General features: G+C 43.4%; 1 protein-coding gene across 4 annotated transcripts in view; it reads left to right on the plus strand.

Moving 5' to 3' along the window:
* ZWILCH (zwilch kinetochore protein) overlaps positions 1-17,755 on the plus strand; it is a 106,336-nt gene that overhangs the window by 62,105 nt on the left and 26,476 nt on the right. For all 4 annotated transcript variants that reach the window (XM_069766398.1, XM_069766401.1, XM_069766399.1 and 1 more), the window contains 4 exons: positions 8,721-8,814; positions 13,757-13,812; positions 14,758-14,863; positions 16,115-16,194. In XM_069766398.1, the coding sequence (XP_069622499.1) occupies positions 8,721-8,814; positions 13,757-13,812; positions 14,758-14,863; positions 16,115-16,194 (336 nt within the window). The remainder of the gene's footprint in view (positions 1-8,720; positions 8,815-13,756; positions 13,813-14,757; positions 14,864-16,114; positions 16,195-17,755) is intronic.

The raw sequence follows: 17,755 nt of genomic DNA on the forward strand, positions 1-17,755 counted from the left end.
AAGGAACTTATCTAGATGTGTTGTGAGAACTTTGAACCCCCAAGTGTTTCACTACAGTTTATAACGCAGAGCCGTGAAAATAAAAAATCTTTTTGTTTTCCCACAAAAATTATTTTTTAGCCCCGAGTTTTGTATTTTCCCAAGGGTAACAGGAGAAATTGGTCCACAAAAGTTGTTGTCCAATTTGTCCTGAGTACGCTGATACCCCATATGTTGGGGTAAACCCCTGTTTGGGCACACAGGAGAGCTCGGAAGGGAAGGAGCACTGTTTTACTTTTTCAACGCAGAATTGGCTGGAATTGAGATCGGACGCCATGTCGTGTTTGGAGAGCCCCTGATGTGCCGAAACAGTGGAAACCCCCCAATTATAACTGAAACCCTAATCTAAACACACCCCTAACCCTAATTCCAACGGTAACCCTAACCACACCTCTAACCCTGACACACCCCTAACCCTAATCCCAACCCTATTCCCAACTGTAAATGTAATCTAAACCCTAACCCTAACTTTAGCCCCAACCCTAACTGTAGCCCCAACCCTAACCCTAATCCTAGCCCTAACCCTAGCCCTAACCCTAGCCCTAACCCTAGCCCTAACCCTAGCCCTAATGGGAAAATGGAAATAAATACATTTTTTTTTATTTTTCCCTAACTAAGGGGGTGATGAAGGGGGGTTTGATTTACTTTTATAGCGAGTTTTTTAGCGGATTTTTATGATTGGCAGCCGTCACACACTGAAAGACCCTTTTTATTGCAAAAAATATTTTTTGCAATACCACATTTTGAGAGCTATAATTTTTCCATATTTTGGTCCACAGAGTCATGTGAGGTCTTGTTTTTTGCGGGACGAGTTGACGTTTTTATTGAAAACATTTTTGGGCACGTGACATTTTTTTATCGCTTTTTATTCCGATTTTTGTGAGGAAGAATGACCAAAAGCCAGCTATTCATGAATTTCTATTGGGGGAGGCGTTTATACCGTTCCGCGTTTGGTAAAATTGATAAATCAGTTTTATTCTTCGGGTCAGTACGATTACAGCGATACCTCATTTATATCATTTTTTTATGGTTTGGTGCTTTTATACGATAAAAACTATTTTACAGAAAAAATAATTATTTTTGCATCGCTTTATTCTCAGGACTATAACTTTTTTATTTTTTTGCTGATGATGCTGTATGGCGGCTCTTTTTTTGCGGGACAATATGACGCTTTCAGCGGTACCATGGTTATTTATATCTGTCCTTTTGATCGCGTGTTATTCCACTTTTTGTTCGGCGGTATGATAATAAAGCGTTGTTTTTTGCCTCGTTTTTTTTTTTTTTTTCTTACGGTGTTTACTGAAGGGGTTAACTAGTGGGACAGTTTTATAGGTCGGGTCGTTACGGACGCGGCGATACTAAATATGTGTACTTTTATTGTTTTTTTTTTTTTATTTAGATGAAGAAATGTATTTATGGGAATAATATTTTTTTTTTTTTTCATTATTTTGGAATATTTTTTTTTTATTTTTTTTACACATTTGGAAAATTTTTTTTTTACTTTTTTACTTTGTCCCAGGGGGGGACATCACAGATCAGTGATCTGACAGTTTGCACAGCACTCTGTCAGATCACTGATCTGACATGCAGCGCTGCAGGCTTCACAGTGCCTGCTCTGAGCAGGCTCTGTGAAGCCACCTCCCTCCCTGCAGGACCCGGATCCGCGGCCATCTTGGATCCGGGGCTCGAGCAGGGAGGGAGGTGAGGAGACCCTCGCAGCAACGCGATCACATCGCGTTGCTGCGGGGGGCTCAGGGAAGCCCGCAGGGAGCCCCCTCCCTGCGCGGTGCTTCCCTGCACCGCCGGCACATCGCGATCATCTTTGATCGCGGTGTGCCAGGGGTTAATGTGCCGGGGGCGGTCCGTGACCGCTCCTGGCACATAGTGCCGGATGTCAGCTGCGATAAGCAGCTGACACCCGGCCGCGATCGGCCGCGCTCCCCCCGTGAGCGCGGCCGATCGGCTATGACGTACTATCCCGTCCAGGGTCAGATAAGCCCAGGGCACCTCGACGGGATAGTACGTCTAAGGTCACAGAGGGGTTAAGAAGAATGGTACAGAAGTTAAATCCTCGTTCTATAAAATATGAACTAATCAAACAATTAATAGTAGGTTTTTACACTGGCCTGTTATCATCAATGTGTCCCTTCTAGTGGGTGAAATGTCATCTTGTCCATAAGCGCTTACTAGCAATGTACGGCCTGTCATGGTTGTTGGGCTCCACCTGAGTTAATATCTGATTTTTGTTCACTTTTTAAATGTCTGGTTTTCTTGGATAGACAAAGGATGGAGCTGGACTAGAAGGAGGCAACGAAGTCAATTCTACGTCTTCATTTTCACAATCTTTGGAGAGTCCAGTAGCCGCCACCAGCGCCAATCATATTCACAGGTCACATCACCAGTTATGTCATCCATTGCCGATCTTGTGCCGCCTTCTACCACGTCATGGACTTCACTGTCTTTTTCTGTGTCACTACATGGGATGACAGTGCGGTATTGCTGAGTCCCTGTGATGGGTTCTGCTTCCTGTAACCGATGTTTTCACAAACTCTCCTCCTCTTCGTAGTCCTGGTTTGTACAATACATGAACTGGATGTTAAGAATATTTTTCTCCCTCCATTTGAGGAGTTGCCTGGGTGTTAATATTTGGTGTGAATACGGCCTCTGGAGGCTGGAGCTGTCGGCCTGTCATCTGCTCTGCATTCACCGTCTACCCCTGGTCATTCTCAGCCCTAACAAAGCTTCCTCCTCTGTCCTCTCCTGCTTCTAAGACTCTGCAACATAATAAAATAATACAGTAATATCTAAAAATCATGGATTATTTGGTAAATATACACCCCACACTTTTACACCACAGGCTGAACAGATCTGAGTTAGAGATTTTCAAAATGACACTGAAATAGTTTTATTTTTTAAAATATGATCCCAACTTGCATTTTGGTACAGATGTGGCTAGGAGCATAGCAGGCACTTGCAGTTTTTGAAATTAACCCCTTCCCGACCCATGACGCCACGTAGGCGTCATGAAAGTCGGTGCCAATCCGACCCATGACGCCTATGCGGCGTCATGGAAAGATCGCGTCCCTGCAGGCCGGGTGAAAGGGTTAACTCCCATTTCACCCGATCTGCAGGGACAGGGGGAGTGGTAGTTTAGCCCAGGGGGGGTGGCTTCACCCCCTCGTGGCTACGATCGCTCTGATTGGCTGTTGAAAGTGAAACTGCCAATCAGAGCGATTTGTAATATTTCACCCATTATAACGGGTGAAATATTACAATCCAGCCATGGCCGATGCTGAAATATCATCGGCCATGGCTGGAAATACTAGTGTGCCCCCACCCCACCCCACCGATCGCCCCCCCAGATCCCCGATCTGGCCGGTACACTGCTCCGGCTCCCCTCCGTCCAGTGCTCCGCTCCCCCCCGTGCTCTTGTCCGCTCCCCCCGTGCTCCAATCACCCCCCCGTGCTCCAATCACCCCCCCTGCACTCCGATCCACCCCCCCCCCGGTGCTCCGTTCCACCCCCCCGTGCTCCATTCCAGCCCCCCCGTGCTCCGTTCCACGCCCCCCGTGCTCCGTTCCACTCCTCCCGCGCTCCGATTCCCCCCCCGTGCTCCGATCCCCCCCCCCCCCCCGTGGTCCCCCCCCACCCCATCATACTTACCGATCCAGCCGGGGTCCCGTCCGTCTTCTCCCTGGGCGCCGCCATCTTCCAAAATGGCGGGCGCATGCGCAGTGCGCCCGCCGAATCTGCCGGCCGGCAGATTCGTTCCAAAGTGCATTTTGATCACTGAGATAGATTATATCTCAGTGATCAAAATAAAAAAAATAATAAATGACCCCCCCCCCCCTTTGTCACCCCCATAGGTAGGGACAATAAAAAAATAAAGAAATTTTTTTTTTTCCACTAATGTTAGAATAGGGGTAGGGGTAGGGTTAGGGGTAGGGTTAGGGGTAGGGTTAGGGGTAGGGTTAGGGCTAGGGTTAGGGTTTCGGTATGTGCACACGTATTCTGGTCCTCTGCGGATTTTTCCGCTGCGGATTTGATAAATCCGCAGTGCTAAACCGCTGCGGATTTATGGCGGATTTACCGCGGTTTTTCTGCGCATTTCACTGCGGTTTTACAACTGCGATTTTCTATTTGAGCAGTTGTAAAACCGCTGCGGAATCCGCACAAAGAAGTGACATGCTGCGGAATGTAAACCGCTGCGTTTCCGTGCAGTTTTTCCGCAGCATGGGCACAGCGATTTTTGTTTCCCGTAGGTTTACATTGAACTGTAAACTCATGGGAAACTGCTGCGGATCCGCAGCGTTTTCCGCAGCGTGTGCACATACCTTTAGAATTAGGCTATGTGCACACGGTGCGGATTTGGCTGCGGATTGGCCGCTGCGGATTCGCAGCAGTGTTCAATCAGGTTTACAGTACCATGTAAACATATGAAAAACCAAATCCGCTGTGCCCATGGTGCGGAAAATACCGCGCGGAAACGCTGCGTTGTATTTTCCGCAGCATGTCAATTCTTTGTGCGGATTCCGCAGCGTTTTACACCTGTTCCTCAATAGGAATCCGCAGGTGAAATCCGCACAAAAAACACTGGAAATCCGCGGAAAATCCGCAGGTAAAACGCAGTGCCTTTTACCCGCGGATTTTTCAAAAATGGTGCGAAAATATCTCACACGAATCCGCAACGTGGGCACATAGCCTTAGGGTTAGGGTTGGAATTAGGGTTGTGGTTATGGTTAGGGGTGTGTTGGGGTTAGGGTTGTGGTTAGGGGTGTGTTGCGGTTAGGGTTGTGTTTAGGGTTATGGCTACAGTTGGGATTAGGGTTAGGGGTGTGTTGGGGTTAGTGTTGGAGGTAGAATTGAGGGGTTACCACTGTTTAGGCACATCAGGGGTCTCCAAACGCAACATGGCGCCACCATTGATTCCAGCCAATCTCGTATTCAAAAAGTCAAATGGTGCTCCCTCACTTCCGAGCCCTGACGTGTGCCCAAACAGTGGTTTACCCCCACATATGGGGTACCAGCGTACTCAGGACAAACTGCGCAACAATTACTGGGGTCCAATTTCTCCTGTTACCCTTGTGAAAATAAAGAAATGCTTGCTAAAACATCATTTTTGAGGAAAGAAAAATGATTTTTTATTTTCACGGCTCTGCGTTGTAAACGTCTGTGAAGCACTTGGGGGTTCAAAGTGCTCACCACATATCTAGATAAGTTCCTTGGGGGGTCTAATTTCTAAAATGGGGTCACTTGTGGGGGTTTCTACTGTTTAGGCACACCAGGGGCTCTGCAAACGCAACGTGACACCCGCAGACCATTCCATCAAAGTCTGCATTTCAAAAGTCACTACTTCCCTTCTGAGCCCCAACGTGTGCCCAAACAGTGGTTTACCCCCACTCATGGGGTATCAGCGTACTCAGGAGAAACTGGACAACAACGTTTGGGGTCCAATTTCTCCTGTAACCCTTGGGAAAATAAAAAATTATGGGCTAAATAATTATTTTTGAGGAAAGAAAACGTATTTATTATTTTCACGGCTCTGCATTATAAACTTCTATGAAGCACTTGGGGGTTCAAAGTGCTCACCACACATCTAGATAAGTTCCTTTGGGGGTCTAGTTTCCAAAATGGGGTCACTTGTGGGGGGTTTCTACTGTTAAGCCACATCAGGGGCTCTGCAAACGCAACGTGACGCCCACAGAGCATTCCATCAAAGTCTGCATTTCAAAACGTCACTACTTCACTTCCGAGCCCCGGCATGTGCCCAAACAGTGATTTACCCCCACATATGGGGTATCATCGTACTCAGGAGAAACTGGACAACAACTTCTGGGGTCAAATTTCTCCTGTTACCCTTGGGAAAATAAAAAATTGCAGGCTAAAAGATCATTTTTGAGAAAATAATTATTTTTTTTTTTTCATGGCTCTGCGTTATAAACTTCTGTGAAGCACTTGGGGGTTCAAAGTCCTCACCACACATCTAGATTAGTTCCTTTGGGGGTCTAGTTTCCAAAATGGTGTCATTTCTGGGGGATCTCCAATGTTTAGGCACACAGGGGCTCTCCAAACGTGACATGGTGTCCGCTAATGATTGGAGCTAATTTTCCATTTAAAAAGCCAAATGGCATGCCATCCCTTCCGAGCCCTGCCGTGCGCCCAAACAGTGGTTTACCCCCACATATTGGGTATCTGCGTACTCAGGACAAACAGGACAACAATATTTGGGGTCCAATTTCTCCTATTATCCTTGGCAAAATAGGAAATTCCAGGCTAAAAAATCATTTTTGAGGAAAGAAAAATTATTTTTTATTTTCATGGCTCTGCGTTATAAACTTCTGTGAAGCACCTGGGGGTTTAAAGTGCTCAATATGCATCTAGATAAGTTCCTTGGGGGGTCTAGTTTCCAAAATGGGGTCACTTGTGGGGGAGCTCCAATGTTTAGGCACACAGGGGCTCTCCAAACGCGACATGGTGTCCGCTAACAATTGGAGCTAATTTTCCATTCAAAAAGTCAAATGGCGCGCCTTCCCTTCCGAGCCCTGCCGAGTGCCCAAACAGTGGTTTACCCCCACATATGAGGTATCGACGTACTCGGGAGAAATTGCCCAACAAATTTTATGATCCATTTTACCCTACTGCCCATGTGAAAATGAAAAAATTGAGGCGAAAAGAATTTTTTTGTGAAAAAAAAGTACTTTTTCATTTTTACAGATCAATTTGTGAAGCACCTGAGGGTTTAAAGTGCTCACTAGGCATCTAAATAAGTTCCTTGGGGGGTCTAGTTTCCAAAATGGGGTCACTTGTGGGGGAGCGCCAATGTTTAGGCACACAGGAGCTCTCCAAACGCGACATGGTGTCCGCTAACGATGGAAATAATTTTTCATTCAAAAAGTCAAATGGCGCTCCTTCCCTTCCGAGCCTTACCATGTGCCCAAACAGTGGTTTACCCCCACATGTGAGGTATTGGTGTACTCAGGAGAAATTGCCCAACACATTTTAGGATCCATTTTATCCTGTTGCCCATGTGAAAATGAAAAAATTGAGGCTAAAAGAATTTTTTTGTGAAAAAAAAGTACTTTTTCATTTTTACGGATTAATTTGTGAAGCACCTGGGGGTTCAAAGTGCTCACTATGCATCTAGATAAGTTCCTTGGGGCGTCTAGTTTCCAAAATGGGGTCACTTGTGGGGGAGCTCCAATTTTTAGGCACACGGGGGCTCTCCAAACGTGACATGGTGTCCGCTAAAGAGTGGAGCCAATTTTTGATTCAAAAAGTCAAATGGCGCTCCTTCCCTTCCAAGCCCTGCCGTGCGCCCAAACAGTGGTTTACCCCCACATATGAGGTATCGGCGTACTCAGGACAAATTGGACAACAACTTTCGTGGTTCAGTTTCTCCTTTTACCATTGGGAAAATAAAAAAATTGTTGCTAAAAGATAATTTTTGTGACTAAAAAGTTAAATGTTCATTTTTTCCTTCCATGTTGCTTCTGCTGCTGTGAAGCACCTGAAGGGTTAATAAACTTCTTGAATGTGGTTTCGAGTACCTTGAGGGGTGCAGTTTTTAGAATGGTGTCACTTTTGGGTATTTTCAGCCATATAGACCCCTCAAACTGACTTCAAATGTGAGGTGGTCCCTAAAAAAAATGGTTTTGTAAATTTCGTTGTAAAAATGACAAATCGCTGGTCAAATTTTAACCCTTATAACTTCCTAACAAAAAAAAATTTTGTTTCCAAAATTGTGCTGATGTAAAGTAAACATGTGGGAAATGTTATTTATTAACTATTTTGTGTCACATATCTCTCTGGTTTAACAGAATAAAAATTCAAAATGTGAAAATTGCGAAATTTTCAAAATTTTCGCCAAATTTCCGTTTTTATCACAAATAAACGCAGAATTTATTGACCTAAATTTACCACTAACATGAAGCCCAATATGTCACGAAAAAACAATCTCAGAACCGCTAGGATCCGTTGAAGCGTTCCTGAGTTATTACCTCATAAAGGGACACTGGTCAGAATTGCAAAAAACGGCAAGGTCTTTAAGGTCAAAATAGGCTGGGTCATGAAGGGGTTAAACGTTTTTTTTTCTTCAGAAATGCGTTTTAAAATATTGCGTTTGCGTTCGCATGGGTAGAATATTATCAAAGATATTCTTGTGACATATCTGGTGAAAGCCCATACATTTCTGAGTAGAATGGTGTTTATTTTGTTTCTCTATCTCTTTTCTAGCCTGAGTTATGAGGAGAAATGTGAAGGCAGGCAACACCGAAATTCGCACTTTTTCTGAACTTTGAAAATCAATTAAAAAATATATATCTAGAATTTTTTTTTTCTTCACATTTTGCATTCTCTGACACACTCTTACCAAATAACAAAATCTCAAGAGAATTAAAAATATAGAGGTAAAAGTCATTGGTTCACTTGACCCGTTTGTGAAAAAAGAAATGTTATCTTCACGGATTCGGTGGAGCTGGACATTTTTCTTCTTTTGTATACATTATACCCTACAATGTTTCCTAACCTTGTTAGCCTTAGCAGAAAAAAATTACCTTTTGAGCAACTTATTTTAGAAGTGGGATTATTGTGGTTATTCCAGGAGGAGACGGCGTCTGCATATAGATGGATAAACACTTAATACCAGAAGGACAGATACATATAATCTGTGCTATTTCTTGCAGGTTTTGGCAGAAGGTCTGAAAACGGGAGTAACAGAGTGGCCGGAGACTTTAGAGACTAAATCGGCTGTGGAACTTGTTCAAGAGCTTCTACATGGTGACTACATATGACTAAGAAAAACTCTTTTAATTTGTCATGTTCTGTCCCCAATAGAATTTTGCTCAACTTTATTATAGCAATCTTAAGGGTATGTGCACACGATGCAGATTTAGTGCAGAACTGCAGCAGATTTTTCTGCAGCAGAAACGCTGCAGAACTGCACTGTGATCACAGTACAATGTAAATCAATGTGAAAAAAAAAAAAGCTGTGCACATGGTGCAGAAAAATCTGCGCAGAAACGCTGAAGATTTCAAAGAAGTACATGTCACTTCTTTTGTGCAGTTCTGCAGCGTTTCTGCACCCCTCCATAATAGAAATCTGCAGGTGCGTTTTTGATGCGTTTTTTGATGCGTTTTTTGTGCAGATTTGTGCTCAAAAAACGCATCAAAAACGCATAAAAAACGCACCTGCAGATTCTGCCAGGAGATGCAGATTTAGTGCAGAACTGCAGCAGATTTTTCTGCACCAAATCTGCATCGTGTGCACACAGCCTTAGAAATAAGGGGCTATGTGCCAACTGTGTATAATTAGGATATTTTAAAAAGAACCTATTACTGCCTGGGAAACTTCATGAAATATAAACAGACCAAAATGGAAAATGTTTCTCAAATATTAGGAAAAGGTATTTTTTATAAACGAGACTCAAGTCAGAAGTTATCACTGCTATTTGATTGACAGCTGTGTGAGATTTCCAGTTCCTGCTGTTGCTTGAAGCTGGTCAGATCGCTGCACTCCTCCAATGCTATAGACCAGGGGTGTCAAACTGCAATCCTCAAGGGCGGCAAACAGGTCATGTTTTCAGGATTTCCTTGTACTGCACAGGTGATAATTTAATCACCTACACACATAATGATTACAGCACCTTGTGCAAAGCTAAGGAAATCTTGAAAACACGCTTGGTTTGCGGCCCTCGAGGAATGCAGTTTGACACCCCTGCTATAGACACAAAACTGCCTGCATTTACAGCATGAGATGCACAGGACAGAGCAGTGTAGCCATGCTGCAGGTCCAAACTCAATCTTCAGGAGCACAACAGCATGCAGGAAAGCTAAAAGGCTGGGAGCATAGATCTTCTAAAGGCAGAAAATGCGAAGCCGTCATGTGCTCCTGTAGGTCAGCGCCATGTGCTCCTGTAGTAGATTAAAGGGAATCTGTCAGCAGGGTTTCATACTTCTAACTACTTATACAGGCGCGTGTAGCCCTTTCAAAGACAGGTCCAGCGATACCTCTTCATGGCCAGTGTGTTCCTCAGTTACTGAGAAATCGGCATTTGAATTTCTAGGCAAATAAGGCTAAAAATCTGAAGCATCTGTCATTCCAGCTCTATTCCCTGTCCAGTGCCACCGCCTCCTGCTTGACTAACAGCCTCTATGCTGTGTGACTTCATGCCAAGGAGTCATCAGTCAAGCAGGAGGCAGCAACACTTCTGACAAAGCACTTAGGCAGTCATATTGATAAGTCTGCCATGAATTCTGCCACATCTTTTATCTCCTAAAAATAAACAAATCTCACCAAGTTAAAATGAAAGCAATATCTGTGTCCTTGCACTTCACTGAGTGTAGTCATCTGACTTTACTAATGAGATAGACACATACATACATACTGGGGGAAATAAGTATTTGATCCCTTGCTGATTTTGTACGTTTGCCCACTGACAAATACATGAACAGTCTATAATTTTAAAGGTAGGTTCATTTTAACATTGAGAGAGAGAATATCAAAAATAAAATCCAGAAAATCACATTGTATAATTTACATACATTTATTTGCATTTTGCAGTGAGAAATAAGTATTACAGTGCATGCTGGGATAGTCAAACGAAATGTCGTCAAACATGGAGGCAGAGGCAGCCCCTTCCCTGAAGGGAAGTGTCATCAGTGACTCTTGTTTCAGGGGCTGTGCTTGTCCCCGCTGTGTCCCTCCCTGCGAGCTGTGCACGGTGCGATCTGCACAGTGACGGCGTCGGCTCTGTTGTCGGCTCAGATCAGCAATAATCAGCTGGCAACAGAGTGGTGTCAGAATACCTGCCATGCAGGAGACCAGGAACATCACCAGTGGAGACAGAGCTAGTCTCCTGCACGCCGGGTATTCTGACACCGCTCTTGCTGGCTGATACATATTACTGATCTGAGCCGACAACAGAGCAGACGGTCACTGTGCAGATCCAGCAGGGAAGGACACAGGAGGAACAAGCACAGCCCCTGGATCTTTGACCCTTCCTTTGAGGGAGGGTGCAGGGGCTGTGACAATGACTGCAGCCCCCTACTCTGATAAGCTACCTTTGGGTATCTCAGCATGCAGTGCGATACTCAGACAAAGAGTCATTACACAGGGAGCGTACAAAAAAAATAAAATCGTGTAGTTGGGGAACTGTGGGGAATTTTTAATACAAGTAAATGAGAAAATAGCTTAGATTATGGTAGTAAATCCAAATTTAGAATTAAATTTAGTTTGACTTCGGACTAACCCTTTTAACATTCAGTAGTGCCAGTAATATTGGCCATAATGATGAATCAGAATTATATTAGTTTCTGCACTTAGTTATTGAATGCTAATATGTGAATTGGAGTATTCAACTTCAGCGCCACATGTTTGTTCTTCTGCTACTGGCAGATGCATCAGGTCGGGTAATGATGTGGGGGGCTCTGCTCCTTCGCACATTCCATACATCCCCACCTGACATGCGCCATATACCGTATGTACTAGGGGATCTCTACTGATCCCCACAAACTGCTAGCTATTATGCCTGTTAGCCAACATCAGTCTTCCAGATACAGCATTTTGGTCAAAGAATAGAAATATTTTGTGGCATCAATCTCTTAAAGAGCAATTTGTAAAATGAGAAAAGATGCGGGTGAGACCTGATGGATGTTTGGCCACCATTGGGCTCCACGTGTGGGCAGAGTTTTGGCCCGGCCATCTATGTGTATATAGCGAGAGAAGCACTACAAATAATCTCCCACCACCGTTTGCACCGCAATAGGATCAGAAAAAATAGCAACAGTGCGGTTTTAACACGTAACTTTTACTAGTCCGTTCCTAAAAAGAGGTTCAACACCTGGGTGGAGGGATATGCTGCCCAGTTACTCCTGATAGGGACTACATGTGCCATTCCCCTGATGTATCAAGGTGTTGAGGAGACTTGTCGGGAGGCACATAGGGTCAGTGCACAGCTGGCTAGTCGACAGGGCTAGCTGTGGACTGCCCTGGTAAGGGCGGGAGTCTTGGGGTGCCGGGATCGGCCTAATTACAGGGACTGACAGGGATAATACCAGGACTCCCGTTTTGGAGACTGTAGAAGGAGAAGGAATACAATATCTGGTGAGATTGTTAGATATATATATAAATATGTGGCAAATAGCCAGCTGCTACACTTGCATGCTATATGTTATTATTATTATTTATTATTATTTATTATTATAGCGCCATTTATTCCATGTATATGTGAACACAATGTAAAGTTAGCCCTATTTGATTAATATTTTCTCCCAGACAGCGATTTGGGCTCTTTATTTTTTCACATAATCCTTTCATAAGGTGTGACAAATGTTATAAATATTTTCTTCCCAAACAGGGAGTTGAACTATCTGCTACTTGTTTATTTTTTTGTGTTGATTTCACGGTTTCACATAACTTTTACTAGTCAGTTCCTAAAAAGAGTCTCTATAAAATTAAGTTTTAAAACCAGACTGTTGCTATTTTTTCCTGTCATCTATGTAGCCTTACATTAGCCCTTGTTGTCCTTTTAGAAGACTCTCTTCCCTTCCATATCTTTAACCCTTTCCTGTTATGGACAATTTTGTCCTAACTTTTTCTTTTTGTGTGTGTGTGACAATTAGAGGTTTTGAATGACACCATTAATTTTGCCACATACAGTAATTTACCCAAACTATAGTGACCCCTCCCCCCCCCTTATTACTCCACTATTGTTTCTTTGTTTTGTTTTTTTATGATGATCAGGTATGTGATAAAAATGACCTTGTGCCATGATTGTCTGTCTCACTACAATCACGGTGATGCCAATCTTTATACAGTAGTTTTTTATTTTTTAAATTGTCATTTTCTGAGTCCCATAACTTTTTGTTTTTAAGTGGATGGGTCTGTATGAAGTCTTGTTTATTGCATGGCGAGTTGATGTTTTTATTGATTTAATTTTGGGCTACATACATTGTTTTCATCGTGTTTTTTTTTTTTTTTTTTTAAATTGCTTTTTTTGGGGGGGGGAGGGGGAGGTATGGGGACTGGAGAACGATATTTCTTGAGTTTCAATTTATTATTGACTTTACCGTGTTGCCATACATGTTAGTTCAGTTTATATGTTGATCTGTATTTTACGGATGCAGCGATGATCATTCTCATCATTCATCAGAACCTGTATTTGATTGCTTGTTTTATGTACTCAGTACCACTGTATGGCATTATGTAGTTAAAATCCCGATGGTTGGGCTTAACAGGAGTACCAACATGGCGGCAGCTGGGGACCTCAGTATGGCAGCCTATCAGCACCCCACAATCAGCATGCAACTGTGCGCCCCCAGGATCATTCCTCTTGAATGTCGCGGTCAGAAGTTCACCGCATCATTCATGTAAAAGGGGGAAAAGTGCTGACAAGTTCCTTTCATCTACTGATCCCTACTAAGTGGCCCGGTGTACTGTAGCTATTACAGCATTTGGGAGATTGCTCCACTATTTTCCCCCGAGTGTCGTGTTTGGTGTAATCGCCACCGTCTGTGAATTTCATGTATGATCCGTGTTATATGCAAACTTGACATAAGTGTCGCTGACCTGTGACCTATGCGGAGGCTACAAGAAAAGCATGCGCTTCCTATGAACACCATCACCCTCCTGCTATAAAGGCTGAATATTTACATTTGTATATGTAATTTCCGGCTGTAATTTGCTGCACAGCACAATAATCATTTTTTTTTCCTCTCCCAGAGCTAGAGAATAAACTAGATGGAGTTAATAATTCATCTTCTAAAAAGGAAGCAGAGGTGAGTTCACTTGATATGAATGATTTACCGAACGGCTCCGATTTTCTTCCTCCAGCCCCGAGAAGGTGTGCGCGCGCGCCTTGACAAGGTCAATATAAAGCGATTTCTCTCCTGGCTGTACATTGTAGGTAATACTCAGGAGTAATATTGCAATTATTAAACATGGCAATTACACTGAGTGATGCACATTGCGGCTGCACAATTCAGCTGCGTTGCCGGAGGGTGCATAAAATAAAAAGGAAACCTAAATAAAAATTGATAGAAAGCCACGAACAACAAGCGGGCCTGGGGGGAAATAGTTTCATGTCGAGGTCTATTGCTTGTAGACTGCTGAGGATTTACTCCTGAGGCTTGAAGGGTATCCAAACAGCCTCGATAAAATGATTTCCCAGTCATCCTGCTCCGCTCATGTATTATGTATGGCGCAGTCTCGCTGCACACATGATGGATGCGGACACTTAATTTCGTTCAGCCGTTCTTCATATGCACGGCTCTTAAACAGGTGACTAAGCCATTTAAGTGCTGAGTGGGCCTGTTAACACTTGCAGTGCTGGACATATTCCAGTTAACCCCATTAAGAGCATAGCTATGGGTATTTACACATTATTGTCACACGTTGCTGTCATTCATATCCTGTCTAGCGCTGGAGGACTTGTTCCAGCTCTTAATTAATTAATCATACAATGGATGAATTGGTTACATTGTTATGGCTGAGCAAATGTTGCACGTTTGTTTTTTTTTTCACCCACCCCCAACCCCTCCCCCGTCCCCTTTTTTTGCCATTTCAAATTAGTAAGAAGATGCAGCCAGACCGGCAGCGAGGAGAGACACCTTGATTGACCAGTAACCAGCAGACCGATGATCAATCACACCAGTTTCTTTGTATTGCGGGAGCGGTGTGTGAATGACTTGTGAGGCTGACTCTACTCCATTATTCTTTTCTAGAAAGTAAAGAGCGACACGGCCGCAGTGGACAGCTCCATCCAGTCTTTTATAACAGAACGCGGAGATTTGGACTTCGCAGAGATGTTGTGGTGTAAAATGAGGAGAAGTAGGTGGTTTTTTTTATTTTGTATTTTTTTTTATATTCTTTATTTTTGTGTGTAGATTAATACACTGCCTCAAACACGCAGTGTATATTTTCAGAGTGAAAAGACGGGCCTCTCTTAGAATTGGCTTATTTTATACCCAATGGGACTATGAAGGGCTTCTACCATACAAATTTGGTGCCAGTTTTCTCATGGATGAAATATGTAAACTAGAGTATGGCTAAAAGATTCGTGGGACCCTGGACCGGTGGTCACGTTGCAAGACCAGCGCACTGCAAGCCCCGTACTACTTTGAGCATCCACGGTGCCTATTTAGGTTAGTAGGTCCCGCAACGTTATGTTGTGGTGCGACATACACATGGCGCTGCGGGGGCATGCTAATCAGAAGAGACGCAAAGTCTTCCGCGGGTAGTAGGAGGCTCGCAGTGCTCTGGTCGGAGACCACAGAGAAGTGTTATTGAGATGGACCTGGGTTTTGCTAATTTTTTTGCTCAACTCTTATTTACAACCGAATCATTAGGCTGTCCATTACTGTATTAGAATCATGGTGGATTCTTAGGCAATCAGTAGTTGTCTGAGCATAACCTTCCCCATTAAAGCTCTCTCTACTTTTGGCGAGACCTACACCACCTCGTTTATACTCATTACATACTTTGTATCAGTAAAGTAAAATCTGTTTTTGCTGTTCTGTTTAAAAGGACACAAGGTACATTTGTCCCACAAAACATTATAACTTGCCATAATGATTTAAAGGGGTAGTCTGATCCCCAAGATCCTATCCCTGAAGCATGGATTCCTAATTTTTGTTTAAGAACTGTTTTATTGATCAGAAAACCTTTCTTGCAGCAAATTTGATTCATTTCTCTGCAGATCATACTATCTGTGTGTGTACCTTTTTATTTGTAGGTTGAAAATGTGTTATAGCCGTTTGACAATTGACAACTAGGTGTTACAAGTTTGTGGGCATGTCCACACAGTCACTGTTCCAATCAGTGATGCTCGTTAGGACACGCCCCCTTGATTTGGTGAATGGTACCACCCACTTGCCATGTTGTTTAAACATCTCTAATGGGCATAGCAGAGGAACAGCACTGACTTATGAGAGAGGATGCTGCAGAATTGTTATGACATGGGTAAACCTTTAACTTTTAGATTTCTGCATATGTAAATAAGGCTATTAATGGGTTACAGATATCACCTGTTGATCCTGGGCTATAATTTATCATCAGTGTTCTTATATTTTTTCTATAAAGGTGTATCTTCATATCAAGATGTTCAAGACTGTTTCTCACTCGTCATACAGTCGCTGAAGTATGGGGATGTGCACCCCTGGGTAAGATGACCAGCCCTACACAGCATGGGAAGCTTTTCCCATTAGATTACAATCGCTATCCATATTGGTGTGAAGTGGAGTTCAGATCACGGCAGTGCCAGATTTTCAGGTTGTGTGCTCCTAAACTTTAGGCTAAATGGAAATAATCGTTCAATTTTGGAAACTTTTATTTATTTATTTTTAAATTGCAGCAAATTGCAGATAACAGAATAAAGTATATGGGCATAGAAAAGCCTCACAAATACAATTTATGCTCTATTTCCAAAGATGTATCTGCACATATTAAAGTCCTGTTCTAAACTAATCCTCATGGTTTGCATTCTGCATCTTAGGGTATGTTCCCACAGTCAGTAAACGCTGCGGGTTGGACGTTGTGTACTTCTGCAGCGTCCAGATGTTAAAGCACAGTGGATGGGATTTCAAGAAATCCCATATTCACTATGCATGCACCTACGCCCGCGGATCACCGGCAGAGACGGACATGCGACGCATCTTTCCAGACCACAGCATGTCAATTTATCTTGCAGAGACGCGAGCCTCCGCAAGATAAATTTTACCCGTCCAATGTATTGGGCGCAGTGATTCCACACAGTTCAATGAACACATGCAGAATCATCTGCGTTCAAAAGCCGGCAGCGCTTGGATGGAGCGGACATGTGCTGCATCCAAAGCGCTGCCGATTACTAACCGTGCGAACCTACCCTTACACTAATGACTTCTTATTATTGCCCTCTTTCACACAAAGGGCAGAATCAAGGAACCACGATTTTTCACCCACGTATAAGGCGCTGTCTTCATTCGCTATTTGAATGTTCTTATTATTGCAATCATCTAGGTATTGTTCACCACAGCCGATGACCAGGCAGAAGTTGGCACAGGCTACAGGAAGATGCACTTCTGATGTTGTGCCCATTTTCTTCATATGTCTGTGCGAACAGCTGTGCATTTTAGTAATTTTAGTAATGGACAGGATTGATATCAAAAACTTTCACATGTAAAGCCTCAAATGTCACCCTAAAAATAGAACTGATCTTTCTATCTTTTACAATGAACCTATCACAGCCAATGAACAGGACATGGTGTTCTTTCTGAGGTGGAAAAAGACCATTTATTCCATTCTCAATCCCTTTAAAGTGATGACTGCCAACATTATATGCAAGTCAGACCCTTGGGCAATGTTCCCCCAACTCCGGTCCTCAAGACCTACCAACAGGTCATGTTTTCAGGATTTCCTTAGTATGGCCCAGGTGATATTTGCAGTACCTGCACAGGCAACCATTCCATCACCTTGGCCAAAGTAAGGAAATCCTAAAAACATGACCTGTTGGTGGCTCTTGAGGACCGGAGTTGGGGAACACTGCTCTAGGGGATGATTCCCTGTTCATTTTTCTCTGCTTACACCGTAGCAGCATTTTAGCTTTGTATTTATTGGGGCACTACGGTGATCTGTGACTTTGGCTTTGCTGCAATGTCTGCAGGGAGTTTGTGGTAGTCTTAGACGCACCTCTCTCAATAGCTGATGCGTAAAACCACACATTTACAGTTGTGGCCAAAAGTATTG

This window comes from Ranitomeya imitator, chromosome 4 (genome assembly GCF_032444005.1).
Source record: "Ranitomeya imitator isolate aRanImi1 chromosome 4, aRanImi1.pri, whole genome shotgun sequence".
NCBI classification, from domain to species: domain Eukaryota; kingdom Metazoa; phylum Chordata; class Amphibia; order Anura; family Dendrobatidae; genus Ranitomeya; species Ranitomeya imitator.